General features: G+C 36.1%; 1 protein-coding gene across 1 annotated transcript in view; it reads left to right on the top strand.

The window, feature by feature from the left end:
- The window catches only part of VIPR2 (vasoactive intestinal peptide receptor 2), a 63,488-nt gene that overhangs the window by 24,592 nt on the left and 16,953 nt on the right, over positions 1-21,943 (top strand). The window contains exons 5-7 of the mRNA XM_082754161.1: positions 15,643-15,740; positions 18,973-19,114; positions 21,338-21,488. Coding sequence (XP_082610287.1) covers positions 15,643-15,740; positions 18,973-19,114; positions 21,338-21,488 — 391 coding nt within the window. The remainder of the gene's footprint in view (positions 1-15,642; positions 15,741-18,972; positions 19,115-21,337; positions 21,489-21,943) is intronic.

The raw sequence follows: 21,943 nt of genomic DNA, 5'->3' as shown, positions 1-21,943 counted from the left end.
AGTGTGACTGAACAATTGTTGTCATCACATAAGACTGTGTATTTAAACCTTTATTATATACTTCCAATCTCATTCCTATAAGAAAATTAAATGCTGCTAACCTTCAAGATCATGTTTTAGCTTCATCCCAGTCGTTCAAATAAGTATCTTCTTTTTTTCCTTGTGTATTTCTGTTGAGCTCGTGGCACCACAATGGCAAAATGAGTGAATTGATTTGACCATGCTAGAAAAATATGTCAAGGTGTGTTAACCCAACCTAAGTCTTGTTGCAACCTTTTTTTTTCATGTGAACATATTTTGACATCTTTTATCTAGACTCATGAGTATTAGCTGTCCTCATAGGGTATTAGACTCTCTGCATTACTAACACAAGGCAAGATGCATGGTGAATGTAAAGGACTGAAATATGTACACTTTATTTAAAGTACTGAGTGGGTCAGTCAATACAGTTTATCTAATTTTAGTCTAAATTGGCCCAAGGTTTATTAAATCACACACCATACAATAAATATAAGTCACAGGCTATGTGATTTGAATACTTGGGTCATATGAAGAGAAAGATCCTCAGTGCTATTACACATGAGGATACTGTTGCTGCTTGTGTATAAGTGGAAGCATTGTTGCTGAAAGAAATGTCCTCCTGTTTGGCAAGTTGCCTGAAGCAACCGCTCTTAGGCTGCTGTCATAATATCCTAGGTGTGTTCCTCGAGGTACACAACCCAAGACAGTTGGAGTCATGGCAGTGAGGTCAGGTTTGTCTGACTTGGACAAACTCTGTCTTGAATTTCTGTAGCTACCTTTAGAAAACAGATCAATTACTACTATCCATGAAGTGCATCATTGCCCTAGATCATTTGTCCCAAATCTAAATTGAATGCTTCCCTTTCAAGAAAATGTAATGCAGGTTGCTGTCTACCAATGCTGTTTTGTGTGCTTGTGAGTCATGCTATTGTTATTTACATTACATTCAGCAGTTTTCATTACTTTTTCATAAGATGCAATTAAGAGATCAGTATACCTTAAAATAAATACAAAATCTTCTTCTACTGGCTTCAAGTGAGAAGGACCGGGCTTGAATATAATCTGATATTCTCTTCTGTGGGAGTGCAGTGGAAATTTAATTTATTAATTGCAGATTGCCCACAGACTCTGCGAAATGTCTGTACATACTGAGAATGTTCACATTCACCGGTACACATATACTGGTATATATTTACACAGGAAAGTAATGAGGTTTTTATGTTGTTAAAATTGTCATCTCTCCTTTATTATTTGAACTTTGAATAAGATGATATTCTTATTAAACAGCTAAAATTAATCTCTATTTTTAATAGGTACTTTAAGCATTGCTGGTCTCTTCTTTTCTTGGATGATATTTAGGCTTAAAGTGAACTGAAGGAGAACCATGTTGAAAAAGGGATATCATTAATTTGTTATATAAAGATGGTTAAATACTGAGGAATACAAATTTTATTAGATTTATTTTTAGTAAATTCTGTTCCATGCCATGTCAACTAAAAATGTGTGCCTAATAATAAATAAGCAAATTGTACATAACATATCATCCATTTCTTTATTTCAGTATATATTTTTACTCTCATATTAAGTGCTACAAGTGTTTAGAAATGGCTACTGTGTTGTTGAAGTTAATTTTACAAAAGGAAGGAACTTTTTTTTCTTTTTTGTAATATTCATATTTACATTTGCTGGTTTCAGTATTTCTAATGCACTGAACTAATTTATGAGGCCCAAATAATTTTATATTGATTGTGCAGTTTAAGGTTTTCTGATACATTCTTCCAATATCAACATTTGAATATTGTGGAATGTACTCTGACACCTATATTATAAAAACGTGAGAGCTCATATTTTAATATAATTGCAAAAATCACATTTGTGAATACTAGACTGTTACGTACAGTATTACAGGAATACACTGGACCCCAGAATAAATAAAATAGCATCATCTGTGATTATAATGATCATACTTCAGTAGTGATATTTTAGTAGTTATATATATTAGTAGTTATATTTTTTGATGAAATAAATAGGGAGGTTTGTGTTCATCTTTTATGTCAATGGTAATATCTGGTCAATAGTGAAACTCCTTTGGACAAAGAATCCACTCCTATACCTCACTTCTTTCGACACGTTTTTAACACAGAATTACCCTCTCACCCCTAGAGGTCCTTCCAAACCAAGGCTGACGTGGAAAGATCCCCTGGGTAACTGTATCCTTTACTAGGAACTTTCTGCACTGTCTGTTCTATAAGCAAAGAGTATTTCTGTCTCCTAAACTTAATAAAAATAACATGAAACTAACTTTGAAGGATGCATTAGCAGAAAAAGTTGTCCATTTTTTGTCCAAAAGTAAACAAAACAAGAGTGCGTAAGAACAAATCTTACCAAAAATGTATGGCAAGTTACACAAATTACACAAATTTATAATAAAACAAGTTATTTTTGTATGTAGTGTTTTCATATACTTGTAAAATCTATTAAAATTAGTTAGCCACAAAAAAAAAAAAAAAAAGTCTAAACTTCTTAGTATTAGGTCTTTATTGTCTAGAAAATAGTTAGACATAATGTAAATGTTTCCATACAATTGTGAAAATCATAAGCTACTGTTTTTTGTAGTGCCTAACCACCAACTGAGTTGGTTTACTGGTTGTAATTTGAGTATTTTCCTCAAAACACAAAAAGTAAATTGTTGAATTTCAGTTTTGGAATCAGTATTGCTCAAATAACCATGTGAATATTTTGCAAGGCCACCTATTCTTAATCACATTACAAAAATGCCATTTTTGTTACACATGCAGAAATTTTCATGTCATTTCAATTTCATAATTGTCATTTCAATTCCGTGCTTTAATTTTTAATTGTCATTTCAATGCGTGCTTTAAATCAGTTTATGATTTGAATGGAGTTACAAATTCTGAAGGGGGGTTGATATTTTCTCTTTGTTAATATCTTTCAAAAATATATATATAATTTAGTTTTAAATTCTGGTTTGGTCAGTCTATACTCATTTTACTCATTTTACTTCTGTCAGTCTAATTTTTTTAATTAAGCCTAGAGGTTAAGCTGAAGTTTAACTATGGCAGACTATGTTTGACACAAAATAGTGAATAAGGAATAAAATATGCCCAGATTACATGAAAGAGATTAATTTTCCCTTGTTATCAGATTTTGTATTATTTTGTCTATTTGTTTTGGAGTAATACAATATGAAGAGTCTGTTTCTAAATTGTACAATGTAAAATATAGAGTAGTGACAAATATTTGATAGTTATATCTAAGTCAGGATTTTTCTAAAGTAATTTATTTTTCTGTATTTTGACTGCCATGACACAATGTGGGTTTTCATCTTTTTTTTTTTTTTAATATTTATTAAATACATAATTTCAGAACATCATTTCCTTTTTTCCTTTTTTTCTGAGTCTTTAAGAGTTACATAGGTCTTACAGGCATAGTAAGATATTTTGTTTACTCTCATACAGAAAATTTAAGGAGTAGGATTACATCCATTCTCATATTGAACCTGGTAAAGTAATGCTAATCAGCTAAATATTTTACTTGTTTCTGCAAATCTTAACACACAAATTCAAATAATTATAAATTTTGAAATAACAGATTCAAGATCTATTTGCATTAACTTAGCTTTGTAATAGTTTGAGAAGCAAGGCTATCTTTTGATCAGTAGAAAATCATATAATACTTGACCAGTAAAATGACCTGAAAGAAGGAATGTGCTCATTCACCACATTTTCAAGTGTAGAATAGATTTACCTAAAAATCTGTGCATTGTGTGCACAATGTGTATGATAAAATCATTTCTATTGTGTAATTGTTCTTTATTTGCTTGTACTTAGTTTGAACAAAATGGCCATGGTCAGTGTTATGGTAATGTGAAAGTACTCTTGGCTGATTAGCTGTCTGCTCCTTCAATGTTGACTTATACCTCCATGTAGCTATTTCGTATTTGTTCATTTGGCAGGTGGATGGCCAGCAGATAGATTCAGTCCTACTGGCACTGAAAGCTAAACTAAAAGTACACAGGATTCTTGTTTTAGTTTTAGTCAGACTTTTTGTTGTAGGGGTCATGTGTGTGTACAGAAAGCCAGAAACGTTATTTTAAATAATGTATGTTTTTTTCTTCTGCAGGAAGACATCCTCTTCCTACTGGGTAGAAGTGACAGGAGTCATTTTACATCCAAGCTGCCTGACAGTTACTGTCAAGCTGAGTATGTAGCTAGAGGTTAAATTAGAGGCACTATTACATTAGTGTGGCTGGATATCTGATGTTTTGTTAGAAAGTTCATGTGGGGTTTCATCCTTTCTTCATTTAATAATTCTGAACTCAGATACAAGTAAGATAAGTTCAATTTCAAAAGATTTGGCCAAAGGATTGTCTCTGAAATATATTCAGATTTTTCAAGACAGTACAAAAGTAACTTCTATCAGAGAAATTCTGATAGAAGAATGAAACAAGTCCAGCTTTGTCTTTGGGCATGTTTCAATCAACCAAACACTATTTAGATGGGATAGAAGGAAAAAATCCTTTACCACGAGAGTGGTGAAACACAGGAACAGGCTGCCCAGAGAAGTTGTGGATGAACCATCGTGGGAAGTGTTCAAAGTCAGGTTGGACTGGGTGTTGAGAAACCTGTTCTAGTGAAAGCTATCTGTGCCCATGGAAGGGGAGTTGGACTTGGTGATTTTGAAGGTCCCCTCCAACCATTCTAAGACTCTTTGATTCTGCGATTCAAACCAGAACTACTTTCTTTACACCAAATTAAAAACCCTCTCTTATTATAGTCTAATGGCTGAAAAATATTTAAAGTAACATTTTCAGTTCTGTATTCTCAAAACCTGTCATGTAAGTTTGTTCATAGACTGCAAAGACTTTTGTAAGTTTATGCAGCTGAATGCAATTTATATACATACATGTACATCCACAGTTAGTGTTATTATACAATAATCCAGCTCCCAGCTTGAATTATGTGGTTTTACAATGTCTTCAAAATCTGACAAGATGAAGGACCTTTCAATTTTCAAATCCTATGAATACAGTGAATATAACTGATATAGTTCCATCTGCTTCAATAGGTGAATTGTAGTGTATAAATGGAGGGTGTGAGGAGAATGTTAATGTAATGGCTCAGATGTTTCTTACTATAGAATCACCCACCAAATTTCATAGAATCATTTACTTTGGAAAAGACCTCTAAGATCATCCAGTCCAGCTGTTAACCTAGCACTGCCAAGTCTACCACTGAACCATGTCCCTAAGCACCAGATATACATGTCTTTTGAATACCTCCAGGGATTGTGTCTCAACTGGGCAACCTGTCCCAGTGGCTCACAACTCTTTCAGTGCAGAATATTTCCTCGTATCCAATCTAAACCTCCCTTGGCACAACTCAAGGCCATTTCTTCTAGTCCTATCACTTGTTCCCTGGGAGAAGAGTCCAATCCCACCCCACTACAACCTCCTTTGAGGTAGCTATAGAGGGCAATAAGGTCTCCTCTGAGCCTCCTTTCTCTAGGCTAAACAACTCCAGTTCCCTCATCTGCCCCTTGTAAGACTTATTCTCTAGACCCTTCGTTAGCTTCCTTGCCTTTCTTTGGACACGCTCCAGCACCTCGATGTCCTTTGTGTAATGAGGGGCGCAAAACTGAGCAGAGTATTCACGGTGTGGCCTCACCAGAGCTGAGTACAGGGGGACAAACTCTTCCTGAGTGATGCTGCTGGCCACACCATTTCTGATACAAACTAGTATGCTGTGGGCCTTCTTGGCCACCTGAGCACACTGCTGGCTATTGACCAATACCCCCAGGTTCTTCGATGCAGCTTTCCAGACACTCTGTCCCAGTCTGCAGCGTTGCATGGGGTTGTTGTGCCCCAAGTACAGGATCCAGCACTTAGCCTTGTTGAACCTCATACAGTTGGCCTTGGCCCATTGATCCTTTTGTAGAGGCTTCTTGCCCTCAAGTAGATCAGCACTCCCACGTAACTTGGTTTCATCTGCAAACCTATCCCTATCTTCCAGTTCAGAGGGCTGAATTGTTCAGAGAACAACTGGTCTTACTACTAAAGTCTGAGGCAAAGAAGGCATTAAGTAGCTCAGCCTTTTCCTCATCTCTCATCACTGTGTTTCCCCCCACATCCAGTAATTGATTGAGATTCTCCTTAGTCCTCCTTTTCTCATTTATGTATTTATAAAAATGTGTTTTTTTATTGTCCTTAGCAGCAGAAGTCAGATTGAGTTTAAGCTTGGGCTTTGGTGCTTCTAATTTTCTCCCTGCACAGCCTGATGACCTCTTTGTAGTCCTCCTGAGTAGTCCTCTCCTTCTTCCACATTTCATAAATATTTTTTTTTTCTTCCCAAGCTCTAGCCAAAGATCTCTGTTCAGCCAGGCTGTTCTTCCCTTCTGGCTCATCTTTCAGCACATGGGGACAGCGTGCTCCTGTGCTGTTAGGAGTTCATCCTTTAAGAGTGTCCAGCTTTCCTGGACTCCTCTGCCCTTCAGGAGTGCCTCCCAAGGTATTCTCCTTCCCCTCTCCCAATTTTCCAAGAAATTTCTAAGGACTGAGATCACCTCGGTAACAAGTTGATAATAGCTGAGCCAGGAGAGAACTGGAGTAAAGGACATGGGAATCCCGTTTTTCCTTCAGGGGTTTTCTTGACCATTCACCATTTTCTTTAGCAGATTATTTACTACTGATTTTGGAAATTCACTATATAAACAACAGTAATGTCAGAAATGCTGTTAGACAAATTTGTGTTGAATTCTGAGACAGCCTGTAAATCCGTTTAAACTGCTCTCATTCTCTTTCAGTGTTCGTGAACAATCTTGATAGGAATATCCTTCATTTTTTTCTTACTATATTATTGCTATTGCCCATTCATTTAATGCCTTTGCAAAATTGCAGCAGCCAAAGTTGGGTAACGTGGCAACATGATAGATCATAGTCTGGACCAGCCAGCTGAAAGCAGACCTGAAAGGAACAATTTGTCCATTTAACCAAGAGCACCCAGGGGTTATGAATTAGATATCAACTCTCCAGGAAATTATGGAAATATTACTATGGACAGCTCAGTCAAGAACTCCATACAGTGGAGTTTACTTCATTGGTAAAAACAGCAGATAGTATTTTATTCCTAAGGTATGGAGGCCATGAGGCAAAAAATACCTTTCAATGACATTATTCTCTCACTATCTACCTATTTAAGTTTAGATTCACAGCTCAGGAAATAGAGGGCACAAGTCAGAAAGGCAAGTTATATGGTGAGTTAATAAGAGGCAACATAGCTCTAAGACATTGATTGTAAGATAAAAAATGTGTTAGAGAAGGGATTTTAACTTTTGTTGAAGTTTTTATCAAAACTTTTATTTGCACAAATGTAACATAGGGATGCTATTAAGAAGGAACCAATTTGAAATGGACATCCTGTTTGTTTGGGTTTTTTTTGACATGCTCTAAAATCATTCTGCAGTATTGTCTTCTGCAAGATGCATTTTAAGAGAAAAGGACAGGATATGTTGAACAAAAATAACATCTGAAGATTATAATATCTAGAATTGTGATGTGTTCATGTCCTCTGTGTGAAGAACTTTGCTCATTGTAGATCTGTTGCTAATGACAAGTCCTTTCACCGATGTCTTACTCTGAATAAATGTAAATAGTAACAGAAGAAAGGAATTAAAAAGATGGAGTCTCAAACTCTGGCTATGCTTTCATCAGTTAAACTTTGGTTTTGAACTAAGTTGAATTGAAGAACATTGTCTGATTAAATCAGGTTTACTTGAACTACCTTAGCATCTAACTGATTTATAAAATATACATAACATATGTGCATATACAGCTTTATATACATATTAAAGGTCTTATATATTGTAAGAATGGTGCAACAGAATATAAAAACCCATAATTTTTATATATTTCTATTTCAAAAGATTGTTTATTTAAAGCACACCTTAATCAGTAGCTACTAACACCTGATCTGTAGGTAAATTTCATTTTAAAAAATGTCTCCTCTCTTACTTCTCTGTACTATCTCTGTACCAAACACTACTGTTTTCTCTTTCATTATTTTTCAGTAACTTTGAGACACATGCTCTTGTGTTACATGCTGGTGTTGCTATAGGATTGTGTGTAGTTACCAACAATAATAATATTGGTAACATAAGGACACATCACAAAACTGATATTTCTGAATAGTAAACAAAAAAAAAATACACACTTTTATGTGACTAAGATTTAAAACTGACAAACTTTGTCTGACTACATCGTACAATGTACACACCTGCATTTATTCCAGACAGCCCGTGCCTGTCAAAATAGACCAAGTCTTTGGAGCCTGGATGCAAATCTTCTCCTCCTAATTGCTTTGAATCATCATGAGCACAGTGAAGAACATGAATCATAGCATAGAAGAGTTTGTTCTCCTCCACTGACTCCCTGTCTCTCAGGAGAGAGAATGACTAGTTCTGTTGAGCTGCCTACCCTTTAGAAGGATTAGATATCATCATTATATGGATTAAGCTAAAGGAGACCTACATTATTCATTTCACCTAGCCACTGGTAGTTACTTGAATTTTTTTTAAAGAATATATTAGGGTTGTTGCTTTCATGATATTATTACTGAGAAAACGTATCTGAAATTCTGTGGGAGTTGAACCTCAGTTGCAAAAACTTCCAAACAGAAGAAAAACAAATGCTAAACTTCAAATGTTTGCCTTTAAAACAAGATAGGGAAAAAAATAAAAAATATATCTATATGTATATAAAGGAAAAAAAATCTTAAATAAAGAGCCAAAGTTGTGTAATACTTTTACTGCCTGATGGAAGGCCAACAAAGTCAGTGGAGAAACTCCTGAGATAGTCATATTGACTAAATGTAGACATCTATCATCTGCATCTGCTCTAGTCTTTCTAGGTTCCCTTTGTACTTAATGAAGAAGTAGGTGTTTTTACTTCACTATCCCTCTAAATTATTTTAGATGTCTCTTGTAGGACAAGATGAATAACACTGCTGCTTCTATTCCTAGGTTATAATGAGAAAATTGGTACCTAGTTCAGATGAACTAACCTTTGCAAAATTCAGCAGCTTAAGTGCATCTGTTGCATTCAACAGATGTAACAGTAACAGATGCATTAGTGCATCTGTTATTTCACTGTACTATCCAGCACTTTATTCTAACTTATTTTGAGGAAGTAAACAGAAACTGTACATTCCTGGGCATGGAAAATATTTACAGGGAAGTGAAATTGCTTTTCCTAAGATCGATTTTATAGGGATCTCCAAAAAATTATGCCATAAAAAAAAAATCTTATATGAATTGCATAAAGCAGATAAATGTCAGTGCTTTTACTCAGTGTAATGGAATCCCTTGTGATTCCAAGAACAGGGAAAGGAAAAGATATATTGAGTTCAAGTTGTTCTTGACATGGAGTAATTCAGAACATATAAGCAGAATTGAGGGTTTCCCATGGGAACAGTGGTCTGCCTACAATTTCCCAATAATGAGTTCTGGTCCAGAATCATTCCTATAAACTTCTTGGTGCATGCCATCTAAGGAATGGAGTGACCTTGTGTCATTCCTGTCTGTAAATCAGTTGATTCTGTGTTCTTTATTTATGTAAGTATACAAGGTTCTGTGTCTAGGGTGGCAATGAAGAGAAGAAATGAATGTAGGAGCAGTGCAAGTCATTCTGAAGTGAAGATGGGCAAAGATATGGAAAAAGTGAGCAAAGGCACTGCAGACTAAACATAGATATAAATGTGATATACTTGGCACCAAACAATTTACATATTTCCCAAGCAAATACTTCCAAGCCAAGACAAAAATTAAGGAGAATATACTATCCCTCTCTAGATCTGGTATGCTTAGGCCTTTTAAAATATTATTAACATCATAAAAATGCAATACACAGATGAGAATTAGATGATAACACAAGTGGTGTCTGTTTTGCAAGCAATGGGCTTGTTGAATAGCAAATATCAGGTCTTGTGCTGGAACAAGTTTCTTGTGTCTTTCAGTCTTGTCCATATCTGCACAGTCAACCACATTGAATTCTTTCCAGTCATTTACATAAGCTTACTTACCATGTATTTTAAAAACTGGAAGGCTGAAATCCAACTTGCAAATCAGAATTCCTAAAGTTCGATATTTATTTGAGATGTAGCTGACTAATCACTAGTGTGTGGAAACAGGGCTTAATGTGTTTGCCTAAACATCTGGCATCATTTTATGCACCACTTACATTCCAGCAAAGAGGCCCTTTGTCATATCTACCATCCAGATGTCTTAGATGCCATGGGGCATTTCAAGCGGTACTAGTTGACTACATTTAGGCAAGTACGTACTTAATTACATTAGTGGGATTGTGCTGAGCAAAAGGTAATGTCTACTTAAGAATGAACTGAATGTCTCTCTTGACTGCATTTTTTTTTCAGGTCTTGTTTCTGTAATCAGTATCTCTGGCTGCAGAAGGAGAGCTAGTATGTGTGTTGCTATGAAAGTCAGAAAAGCTGGGTAAACATGATGACAACATTAAATATTGCAAGTGGGACTGTGGCAGATGAGACTAGATCTCCATCCTGTCTCACTTGGTAATAAATTATCATTCATGATTACTGACAAAGCTGTTCTTATCTCATGTACTGATCTGAAATCAGCTAGTGCTAGATCTGGCATGCTTGTTTCAGAGTAAATAATTTTGGCATTTTATTTATTCTGACCAGCAAAAATGTAATTTAATAATGGTTTTCTTATTGCTTAGATATTTCTTAGCTAGAAGGTTGTTATTCTCTATTTGTTTTTCCTTTATGAATTTGAAAGGAGACTGAATATCAATGAACTGTGGTATTCTGAACTGGTCAGTAAAATGCATACTTCTGACTAAATATGATTTAAGACATTAAACATTAAGGTGCTGATATAGCTTACCAGAATTTTCTTACATCATTCTGTGTGATAGTAAGACATGTAGTATGCTTGTGTCTGTGTCTGTTATGCAGCCTGGATTAGTCACTCAGAACAATAAAGATGTGTACCCATAGAACAGTCTTTGAAATCCACTCCCTGTAGATGTGATAATCCTTTGTGTCAATTAATAGTAAAAGATGTTATGACTCATTTTTGAGAAATTAATGTTATATTCAGTGTCAAGCAAAAGCCAAATACTTGAGTAATGGGTTCTCAAAAAAAGTGAAACATTCAAGAATAGCTACATCCTACTATTGAAAGGAAATGCATAAGCTGAAATTACTTCTTAGAGTTGCTGGACTATTTGATCACTCAAGTAAACGTTGGATAAGTAGTCATTAGCAACAGAATTATATAAACAAAATTGCTAGTATCTTTATTGCAAGTACATGTATTTAATTAATTTAAATATTCTTATGGTTCCTTACATCAAAATAGCAATGAAAAGTGCATGCTGTGTACCTAGGCTTTAGTAAAGCTTTTGACAGTTCCTCACATCATTCTCCCAGAGTAACTGGCTGCTCATGGCTTGGACAGGCATATATTTTGCTGGGTAAAGAACTTTGGCCAGGTTCAAAGAGTGAATGGAGTTAAATCTAGTTGCAGACCCTTCACAAATGGTGTGCCCCAAGGCTCAGTATTAGGCCCAGTTCTCTCCAAGGCATCCTATCCAGAGGGATCTGGATAGGATGGATTGATGGGACGAGGCCAACTGTATGAGGTTCAACAAGACATCGAGGTGCTGGAGCATGTCTAAAGCAGGACAACGATGCTTATGAAGGGTCTAGAGAGCAAGTCTTACAAGGGGCAGATGAGGGAACTGGGGTCATTCATTAGCCTAGAGAAAAGGAGGCTCAGGAGAGACCTTATTGTTCTCTACAACTACCTCAGAGGAGGTTGTAGTGGGGTGGGGTTGGACTCTTCTCCCAGGGAACAAGTGATAGGACAAGAAGAAATGGCCTTGAGTTGTGCCAAGGGAGGTTTAGATTGGATATGAGAAAATATTCTGCACTGAAAGAGTTGTGAGCCACTGGGACAGGTTGCCCAGTTGAGACACAATCCCTGGAGGTATTCAAAAGACGTGTATATCTGGTGCTTAGGGACATGGTTCAGTGGTAGACATGGCAGTGCTAGGTTAACAGCTGGACTGTTAGAGGTCTTTGCCAACCTAAATTATTCTAGGATTCTATATATTTGCAGAGTTGTTCACAGAATCTGCAGAAAAGGGGTTCAAGGCCTAATATAAATGTCAGCAATGAGAAAGTCAACACAAGAGTTTTTGAATCAAGTAAGGAGGTAAAGGAAGGTTCTAGACAGAGAGAACTAATCTTAAGTCTGGACAACAGAGACCATGGTACTTAGAGAGGTATACATTTGAGTCACCTGAGTCATCTGTTTAACAGCAAATGCATGAGCTGGCACATGTCAAACTCACAAACTTATCTTGGAGTTATTTCTACTGCTTAGCCAGGCAGACCTCAGACTGTCTTTGGAGCAGTTCTTATAACCAATTCACAGAACTACTCCACTACTGTGCAGCAGAAAGGGACCTTACAGCTTTTTTAAGATTTTCTAGCACAGTGAAAAACCTGAATGAGAGGGAAGAAGACATTTTCACTGGGCCAGGACACAATTTACATCAGAAGTCCTGGATTATTTGATTACTTTTTGAAGACTGCAAGTACCATTTACAGGAAGACAATGCTTGTTTGTTTTAAAGCTACTTGGTTAAGCATTGGTTAAGCTACTTGGTAGTTCCCAGTACAAGAAGAGAGCATTTTAAAGTTGTCACTGTGTCCACTCTTACCAGATTTTTCATGCATGCCTTTAGCACACCTGGAGAAACCCTGACTCTACTATTACAGCACTCCTCTTTAGCTGAACATCATTGTTAGTAAAAGGGTCTCTCTGCTTTTTTTTTTTTTTTTTTTTTTTTTTTCCCCTGAGAAAGAGAACAATAAAAATTTCCAGTCAGTATTTAAACAACACAGATTTATTGTCATTGCAACTTCTTTTGCAAATGACATTTATCTCCCTCAAGTTTACAATATTTACATAGTGGACGTTAAGTTTTGATTTAGAGACCCTACTGATTTCTGTTTGTACATTCTGTAGAAATGTGTTTTAATGGGGCCTCCAAATGCCAACAAGATGATAACAAATAGAACATATTGTGGTTCTGCTGTGCATTGTTTCCAAACTTCACAGACTACATTTGCAACTCCTGATCTGCACAAGATCAGCATTTTCATTTTTTTCCCAGAATACTGATGACGGGGATATAAGGCTGCCAAAATAAGTAATTTATTGGAACATCCTTTCTTTGTGATTATGCAGAGCAGGTCAGGTTGAATAGGTGAAATAGGGTGCCCAATGTATTTGTAACATTCCTGCTGCCATGATCTGTAGTAGTTGCTGCTGAGAAACTATTACATTATTACCATAAAATTGCCTGGAGATTGTCTGTTGTTCCTTTTGCTATGACAAAAGTCAAATTAAAGAAGCACAGCAGTGCTCATGAGTAGTTGTCTCTAGGCATAGTTTTTAGAGCTGTCCAAAAATGAGCCAAATTGGAGAATATAATACTGCCATTTTAGCAGGGAATTGAAGGGCAGTTCAGAACTGATTTTGTGTGAAATCATGTTGATTTTGGAAACAAACAAACAAACAAAAAAAAACAACAAACAGACACACACAACTTTACAATTATCCTAGCGAACTACCTTAGAAATAACTTCAAGAAACACTGAAGTCCTATTTAGCAAACATGGGATTCATGTCGAGAGAAAGGAACTTTGTCAGGCATCCAAGTGCGAGCTGGTAGTCTGTGAGTAGCTACACTAGAATTAGTCATTGTGGGGCTTCTCAGTAGAAATATATCCAGTGAAGTCCATATTGACTGCTTATATAGTTAAAGTAAGAGCTTCATAGAAGGCTTTATAGAGACACTACACCATCTTAAATGTTAATGTTTGCAGTATTGACACCTAATGTTAGGTGAAATTGAGCCTATATTTTATGCCTGCGGAGTCCATAGGAAGTCAGTGGCGCTCTCCAAATATGCTGCAGACTTGTTATAGGGTCAAGTCCTAGAGAGAGCAATAAAATAATACTTTATCTTTTACTATTTTAACCAGTCAGGGACCCTATCCCCCTGTTCCCCTCTCCTCCTCCACCCCCCCCCCCCCCCCCCCCCCCTTTTTATAGCAATATTTATTGTTCAGGATTTTAACTGAAAAACTTTATTATGGTCATTCTAGTTACACTGGAATCTTCAGTAAGTCTCTATTTGTATTTGTATTTGTATTTACTGTGCAGTAAATGAATATTACGTAAAGCATACAAAGCATTATAATGTCAGGACTGCTGTCAAAAAGGTCATTATCTTCCTTCTCTAATTTAAAAAAGAGATTTTTGTTTTCTCTGATACCTTGCGTACCACTTCTAGCTCCTAACAAGCGTGACAGTTGCAATGAACAGTCTTCAGAACTACAGCAGTTAATCTGTTTTCCTTGTTTTTGCCCTTTAACCACAACTTGTAGTTCCAAGTTTCTTAATTTCATTTAACACATTTCATTTAGTCTTGTTCACGATCTGTATAATATTTGTTAAATGAATGTCCAGCTAATTTCAGCATGAGTCGAAGTTGCTGAAGTTGCCTCTTCACTCGGCCTTTTAAATTTTATAAAAATAAATATATTAAGTGATTTACTTTTACTTTTGCTAACTCAGTTTATTTAAAGGTATTTCTTTCTCGCTGCTTTTTACAGGCATTGCTTTAGAAGCTGGATGTTATAACTGTGTGCAATAAATATTGAAATTCTGTCTGTTTTACACAGCACATTCTACACTGCTATTAAAAACAATTTCAGACTAATAAAGAACTCAACAGTTTTAATATTTTATTTAGCTTCAGTTGAAAACAATCTCAGTCTAATGACTTCATTGTAGGCACAAATGAAGAAGCTGCTTAATTCTGAGGTATTTAGCATTATTTGATGTTGTCATTCAGAATGGGATTTAATATAGTATGTAGCTGGCAAATTTACACATAACTTCAGTTAATCAACAGACTGTGTGCTTCAGTCTGCTTTTCCTCAGTTGAAAAAATTCCTTTCCAAGTTATAGCAAAGAACTTAACTAAATAAGGAAAGGGTTGTTTGGGTGACAGGTATTTGAACATATGGATTACAAAATTAATGGGATTTAGACATGTCTTTAAAATTAAGCTCATGTATAAATGCATTACTAAGCACACTGGAGCAGAAGGACAGAGAGATTGTCTTTTTGGAGATGATACATTCCTTCAAACTGTGGCTCATTCTTCATTTCAATTGTTTATGGAAGTTTTAAAATCTCATACTTTCTTTGACCTCACTGACATGGAATAATCAGCTGAAATTGCACCAGTTTGTGCATCTGAGTTCCTGGCGCTGAATTTTCTGCAGATGTCAATTGGCTTGTTGTGCTGGATTGCAAAAATATGATGGAATAATGTAAGACATTCTCATCACATTCTGTAGAGCAAAGAATTAAAACAATGCTATATTTTTAGTCTCCAGGTGTATTTAATGGAAAATTATATAATTTCAGTCAATTCTGCATGTCAGTAAGTACTTTCTGCATATATATATTTCTGTGCAGGTCAACTTCTATGTAAGGGTGAAGGCAATTTATACCCTTGGACACAGCGTATCTCTGATTGCTCTTACAACAGGAAGTATAATTCTTTGCCTTTTCAGGTATGTATTTTTCATGAGCAAATATGAACAATGGTAAGGCAGTTTTAATTGTTGTTTGATAACTGATTGCTCTGATTTTTAGAAAATGCATAATTTTTACATTTTTTCTCAAACAGCTGACAGTAATGTGATGCTAACGTGATTTTTGCTAGCGTATTAATCATTTTAAAAATGTCAAAGCACTTAAAAAATGTACAGACATCACAGCCTATGTAAAAAAAGAATGGTCATTTAGCTAAAGCAGCTAAAGCAATTGTAAAGTAACAATGAGAGAAATGAATGCAAGGGGCTATGCATGTATGTCTGTGCACATCTCTGACACATTTTAGGACATCCCATACATTTTCTTTTTTTTTTTCTAGGGACAAAGACTGGAAAATTTGGATGTTTCTCTAAGGTTTAACTTTTTATTACTCAGCTATTTACACCTCCTACCCAAAAAGCATACTTTACCCTGACAGCTCCCAGGGTTCTTTATAGACAACGTCAATATTGAGTTTGTTAAGATTGTTCACTCACTGCTGAGATATATTCACCTCTGAATGTAACCTGCAAACTTTCACCTTGCTATGTTTAAAAAGCAGACCAAAGAACAACTTCTCTAAGTGAAACTATCTAAAGGAGATTTGGTAGTTAAGCAGTGAGTTAAAAAGTTGTTAAAGCAGTAAAGTTGTAAAAATCCTGACTTCTTGCAGCAGGATTAGGTTTTGAACTCTGGATATTACCAAACCCAGAGATAATTAAAATTGTGCATTGCTGGATTTGTATATGTGTGCTTCAAATTATACTGCATGTAATCCCAAATATGTGCAGTATTATTTTGTGAAAGAACATGGAGTGTTGTGGAATTTAATTTAATTGTAGGCTGTGTGTTCATGACAAAGAAGTGGAAATTCTTTTTTAGGTATTACTGCTTTACTTCTGCACTCCACTATAAATTGTTATGTGTTGTCTGGCAAAGCAGATTCAGCCTTAGGGCTTTGCAGTTTAGAGCATCAGCTTAAAGTACCAGCTATTTTAAACACATGAAAGGCAGAACTGTTAGGTATTGAAAAGTGTTTGTGTTTTGTTTTGTTTTCTTTTGTTTTTTTTTTTGGTGGAAGTTTCCATGCGGTTGTAATATCCTGTTTTACATTTATTCGAAAGATGGTTGCCACTTTACTAGATTTTAATTTTTATAGAAATGGTATATAGGCTCCCATTATTAATATAAAGGACAGGTTTAGAAGCATTGTAAAAGAAAAGGATCTTATCTCTGGCTGATTTTCTAATCTCAGAACAAAGACATACAATCTGAATGTCTCAGAATACCTTGCTTGACTAAACTGGCAGCATTTTTCAAGTTACCACAGTGTCACTCCCCACATAATCCTCTATGTACTTACTATGATTAAAGCTAAGTGTAAATTTTCTGGCACAATACTTTTCTCTTGGAGGTTGCCAATTTGTCAGGCACACTCTCATTTCTATAAATATTTTATGAACATCAAAAGTAATAATTTTGATTTAGTCAAGGGAAGTGCCTTTACCATTCTTAGAATGCATGTTTCTTCATTTTGAATGTCTGAATTTTAACATGGCATAAAGTTTTAGAAAAGTGGAAACAAAACAATTGATTTGAAAAGAAGTATTTTTCAGATATTTTAAAACATTGGTTTGTTTCAACTCAGAGTGAAAACAAGTTGTAGAATAGCATATTTCTGCCTAACACTGAAATTCTGGTTACCTTAATATACTTTCTTCAGGGTAACTCCTGTATAGTAAAACCTTACCAAAAGCGTGTCAGTTTTTCTAATATGTGTTTATTAGCAAGGAGAAAAATATCAATCTCAATCATTTTTATAAGCTGTGCTCTCGTGCATTAACTGTCAGCATTCCTCACATGACATTTTTCTATCATAACTTAGCCTTATCACAGGAAAAGAGGATAGCACCTTTTGTTTCACTGCTAAAAAAAAACAGCATTTTTTGTTATTCTGAATCATAACACCTAACCCTAATTAAAGAGACTTTCTTGCCCACCGCCTCCAAAATGTTGACAGCCTTTTATAGATCTAACATTTATAATTTCCTCTACTGAAAGGGATGAAGAACTAATAATCTAAGTTAGTCACTCATGAAAAGTACTTTCTCCCACTCGCATCTTGCACATATCTCTGAGTCCTATAGGAACATGTGATACAGTCCAGAGTAATAGTGGTATTTCAGTTTTTCTCAGAACCATTTTCAGCAAAGGATACATACAGCCACAGAAATCACTGATTTTTTAACAACTGATATAAATTTAGCCTGGTATTATGTCCTTTGCCAAACCGTAGGCTAGCAAGATGGATCTATTATTTATTTCCCAATGCTCACTGTAACTGTGCTTACTTTAGTTACTTCAGAATGCATTATTCAGTGTTCTGTAAAAATCAAAACCTGAAGACTGCTTGGAAACTGACATCACACACCACAGTGACTAGCAATAGCATCCTATTGCATCTTCATTCTTTCATTGTTCGTACTTGCTAAAATGCCCTGGCTTCATTACTGATGTAGTTCAAGGTTCTGGTTTTGACCAAAAAAAAAAAAATCTTAGCAGGAGTGTGTCTTAAGTGAAATGCCCTTGGCTTCTAACTCACTCCTCCTGAGCATCCATTCACTTACTTGGAAGGTTTAATTTGTCGTTTGTTTGTAAGGCTTTTGCATGGCTGCTGGACTAAAGAAGCAAAGCTTTATGTCTCACTGGACAGGAAGGATAGGCCATCTAATGCTTTGCATGTATTTTTAATTGTTCTGCATAGACTCACATAGTAGGATAAAAAAAGCATTATATAGTGAAATAAAGGAGTTTAAAAAAGTAAAAAATGAAACCAGAAGAAAATAGAAGGGAGCACTTCTGAAATGTTTCCAGGCTAGTCAATGTTTCATTTGCAAGAAAACGAGTGCACACACAGAAGGATATGATAACCTATGTTTACTGTCAACTTATGTTAAAACACCACTGTGATCTTTTGGTCTGTGATACTGAAAAGGTGGAAGAGAAACTTTATTTGTATATTTTGGACAGCACATAATGATGATGGTGATGATAAAAGAAAACAACAAGGCAGTACTGACAATATGACAGAGAAAGAAAGGGTAGGCTCTTAAGGTTCCTATATACTAAGAAACAACCAGAGAGTAATACAAGCCTGTTCAAGAGCCTTTCTGTCTTGAAATCTAAAATGCCTGTTTTTTAATTTCTTAGGAAACTTCACTGTACTCGGAACTACATCCATCTGAACCTGTTCCTCTCCTTCATTCTAAGAGCAATCTCTGTTTTAGTCAAGGATGATATTCTCTATTCCAGCTCCAACACTACTCCCTGTGCAGAGGATCAAACCTCATGGGTAATAAACCTTATTCACTACCTGGTATAATACTGTTGTGTCACTAAATTTTCCTCCTGGGTCCGTGTAAATATTCAGAAATACTGAGTTGTCTGTGTAGACAGTTCTGCGGAGAATATAATGACCAATCAAGAGGTCTATTAGAAGTAACCAGAGAAGAAGTAAGAAGTTACTGTTGGTTTGCATGTCCATGTATGGACAGCAGGTCAATCTGCCAAAAAAAAGTCACAACCTGCTATAGCTGAGAATAAATATAACCACTGCATTAATCCTGGGAGATTTTAAGATTAAGAGTGCCATCAGATGGGAAGGGTGAAAGGCAGCTTGTCTGGAAGTGTTCCTGCAGCTATATCAGGCATCCAGCAACTGGGCAAATGAATTTGCCCAGTTTTGTGGACTGTTGAATAATGTCTACTGCATTATATGTGGGGTGATCTGACACCAGATGGGCAAGGCTGTTTTGTCTTGTGTTGGCAGGATCCTACCTTCCTTACATAACAGCATGCAGGAGTGACCCCTTTCATCATGGTTGTGATGTTCCACAGTTCTGCTGCACACAAAGATGCTTGAAAGTGCACACTTCAAAATGCAGGGTAACTAGATCTGAATAACACAGAACCATAATTTTGGCTGACTCTTCAATGAGAGATAGACTGTTCAGCATCTAGAAATGTGCCTGATACAGGATTAACTGCAGGAGGAAGGGAAAATATTTTAACACAGGGTTCTGGTATGTAAGTCAAGTATATAATACAGGAGAGTATGTGTGGTAAATCTGTAGTGGAATTTTGAAGAGATTTACAAAAAATTTAGACATTCACTGCCAATCTGTTCGCAAGCAGCCATAAACATCGAAACAAAGTTTAACTTCCATTTTAAAATACTTAATGTTCTCCGTGTTATATTTTCTGGCCCAATACTGGTCTGCAATGGATATTCCTTCCATGCATACAAAGTCTGGAGCTAAAGTTACTTTTACCAAACAAGATGACCGAACTAAGCTGTTTCTCTGGGTTTCTGTCTTTCTCACTGGGCAACTTATCTCAGGAGAGCTTTCTCAAGACATACCTGTCTCTATAAGCTGTAGAAGGGGCAAGTAGGTGTCTAGCTTACACCAGAAGCCTTACTTTTGGGCAGCTAACATTGGATGAGATGAATTCAAGACTTTGGACTCCTCTTTAGTTGTCTGAATATGGACATATATACAGGCACATAGTGTTACTGGGGATGCAGTGAGTTATCCAAGACACCACACGGGGCTGATGGATACAAAGATGTCTCTGGGAGACCCATGCCATTGTGGACCAGTAGCTGAAGGCTGGGGTACCTGAGAGCATTTCACTTAACAGACACCTGTTTAGACAGTGGAATCAATCACTAAAGGAGCATGTTACTTAGGTATTTGATGTACCTGGAATTTTAACAGAAACAGTGCAGGTATGAAGGGTATTTAAAGTGGGGAAAAGAATAAAGCAGGCAGAAAATAGAAGAAAATAAAAGTTTTATTTAGTCCATTTTGTTTAGTCTGCTATATTCACCATATCATCACATTTCTCAGCTCAGTCTCAGCAGGAGCATTTTTATGTTCAATTCACACATCCCAGATTCCTGCTGGGAAGTGCCAAAGTAGCAGCAGCCAGCACTGTGGAACATCAGCAGAGCAGAAATCTGAAAATTAATTCTGAAGAACAGCACAGAGACTATTAAGTATGGTGGGACTTCATTTTATGATACATGCTTATGTGTCTTGTTAATTAAGAAACACTAAAGCATTTTATAAAGAGAAAATTTTTAAAAGTCCATTCAGATTTTTTTTTCTAAGTCTGCTTAGAGGATTCAGCATATGAAATTATTCTTTGCACTGTTTCCAGTTTAGCCTTTAAAAACTAATAAAGCAATTGCTTTGTTAATTTTTACTGTTAGGAAGACAGATGAAATTTTAATGTATTTATTAGCCACCTAGTGGACAATCACTTAATCTAATAGCCATTTATTAACTAACTATTGAAAATGTGTGCTTTTTTTTTCCTTAGAATTAAATTTCTTTTTATATATATACTGTAACACTTAAAATGTCTCAATTTGCTTGACTGAGGGAAAATAATTTCTACTGAACCTGGGACTAGCTTTACATGGAGAGTTAAGATGTGTAGGATATATTAATAACAGAATTATACAGCATCTTTCCTGCAAAAAATCTTACTCCCTGTTTTCACATTTCAGGTGGGCTGCAAGGCTATTTTGGTATTTTTTCAGTATGGCGTTATGGCAAACTTTTACTGGCTATTAGTTGAAGGACTTTACCTCCACATCCTCCTTGTGCTAATATTCTCCCCCAACAGACACTTCACAGTCTATCTGCTGATTGGTTGGGGTAAGAACTTAAGCATCTTCCAATTATATATATATTTAATGTGTGTATTAGTCAAATTCAGTATTTCATACCAAGCATTCATGCAGTTTCTGTTGGATGACTTTGGCCTGTGGGCATGAGCTCTTGGGTGCATTAGTTCTTCTCTTGAGCTCCAGTGTAGGTACAGCCACTGCGGCATGGAGGAGAGTGGGCACAAAACCTCCATGCTCATCCCTCTAGTTTCTGCAGACCTGTAAATGCTAGCTTGCTTCTTGGCTGGCTCCGACCTCTGCCAATCTGCACTCCCTGACAACACTCATGGGTTGTTCAGGGATGGGATGGTGTGGGACTACCACCACAAAACATTATGATTCAGGCTGTCCTAATTTAGCAGGGGGGAGAGGAAGTTTAGTTGCACAGCACCAGGCTACTTGCCTTTTACAAAAGCACAATAATATTTTCCATCTGTTTCTAAA

The sequence above is a fragment of the Aythya marila genome (assembly GCF_965140915.1).
Source record: "Aythya marila genome assembly, chromosome: 2".
NCBI classification, from domain to species: domain Eukaryota; kingdom Metazoa; phylum Chordata; class Aves; order Anseriformes; family Anatidae; genus Aythya; species Aythya marila.
This window is presented reverse-complemented; position numbering and strand designations above follow the sequence as displayed.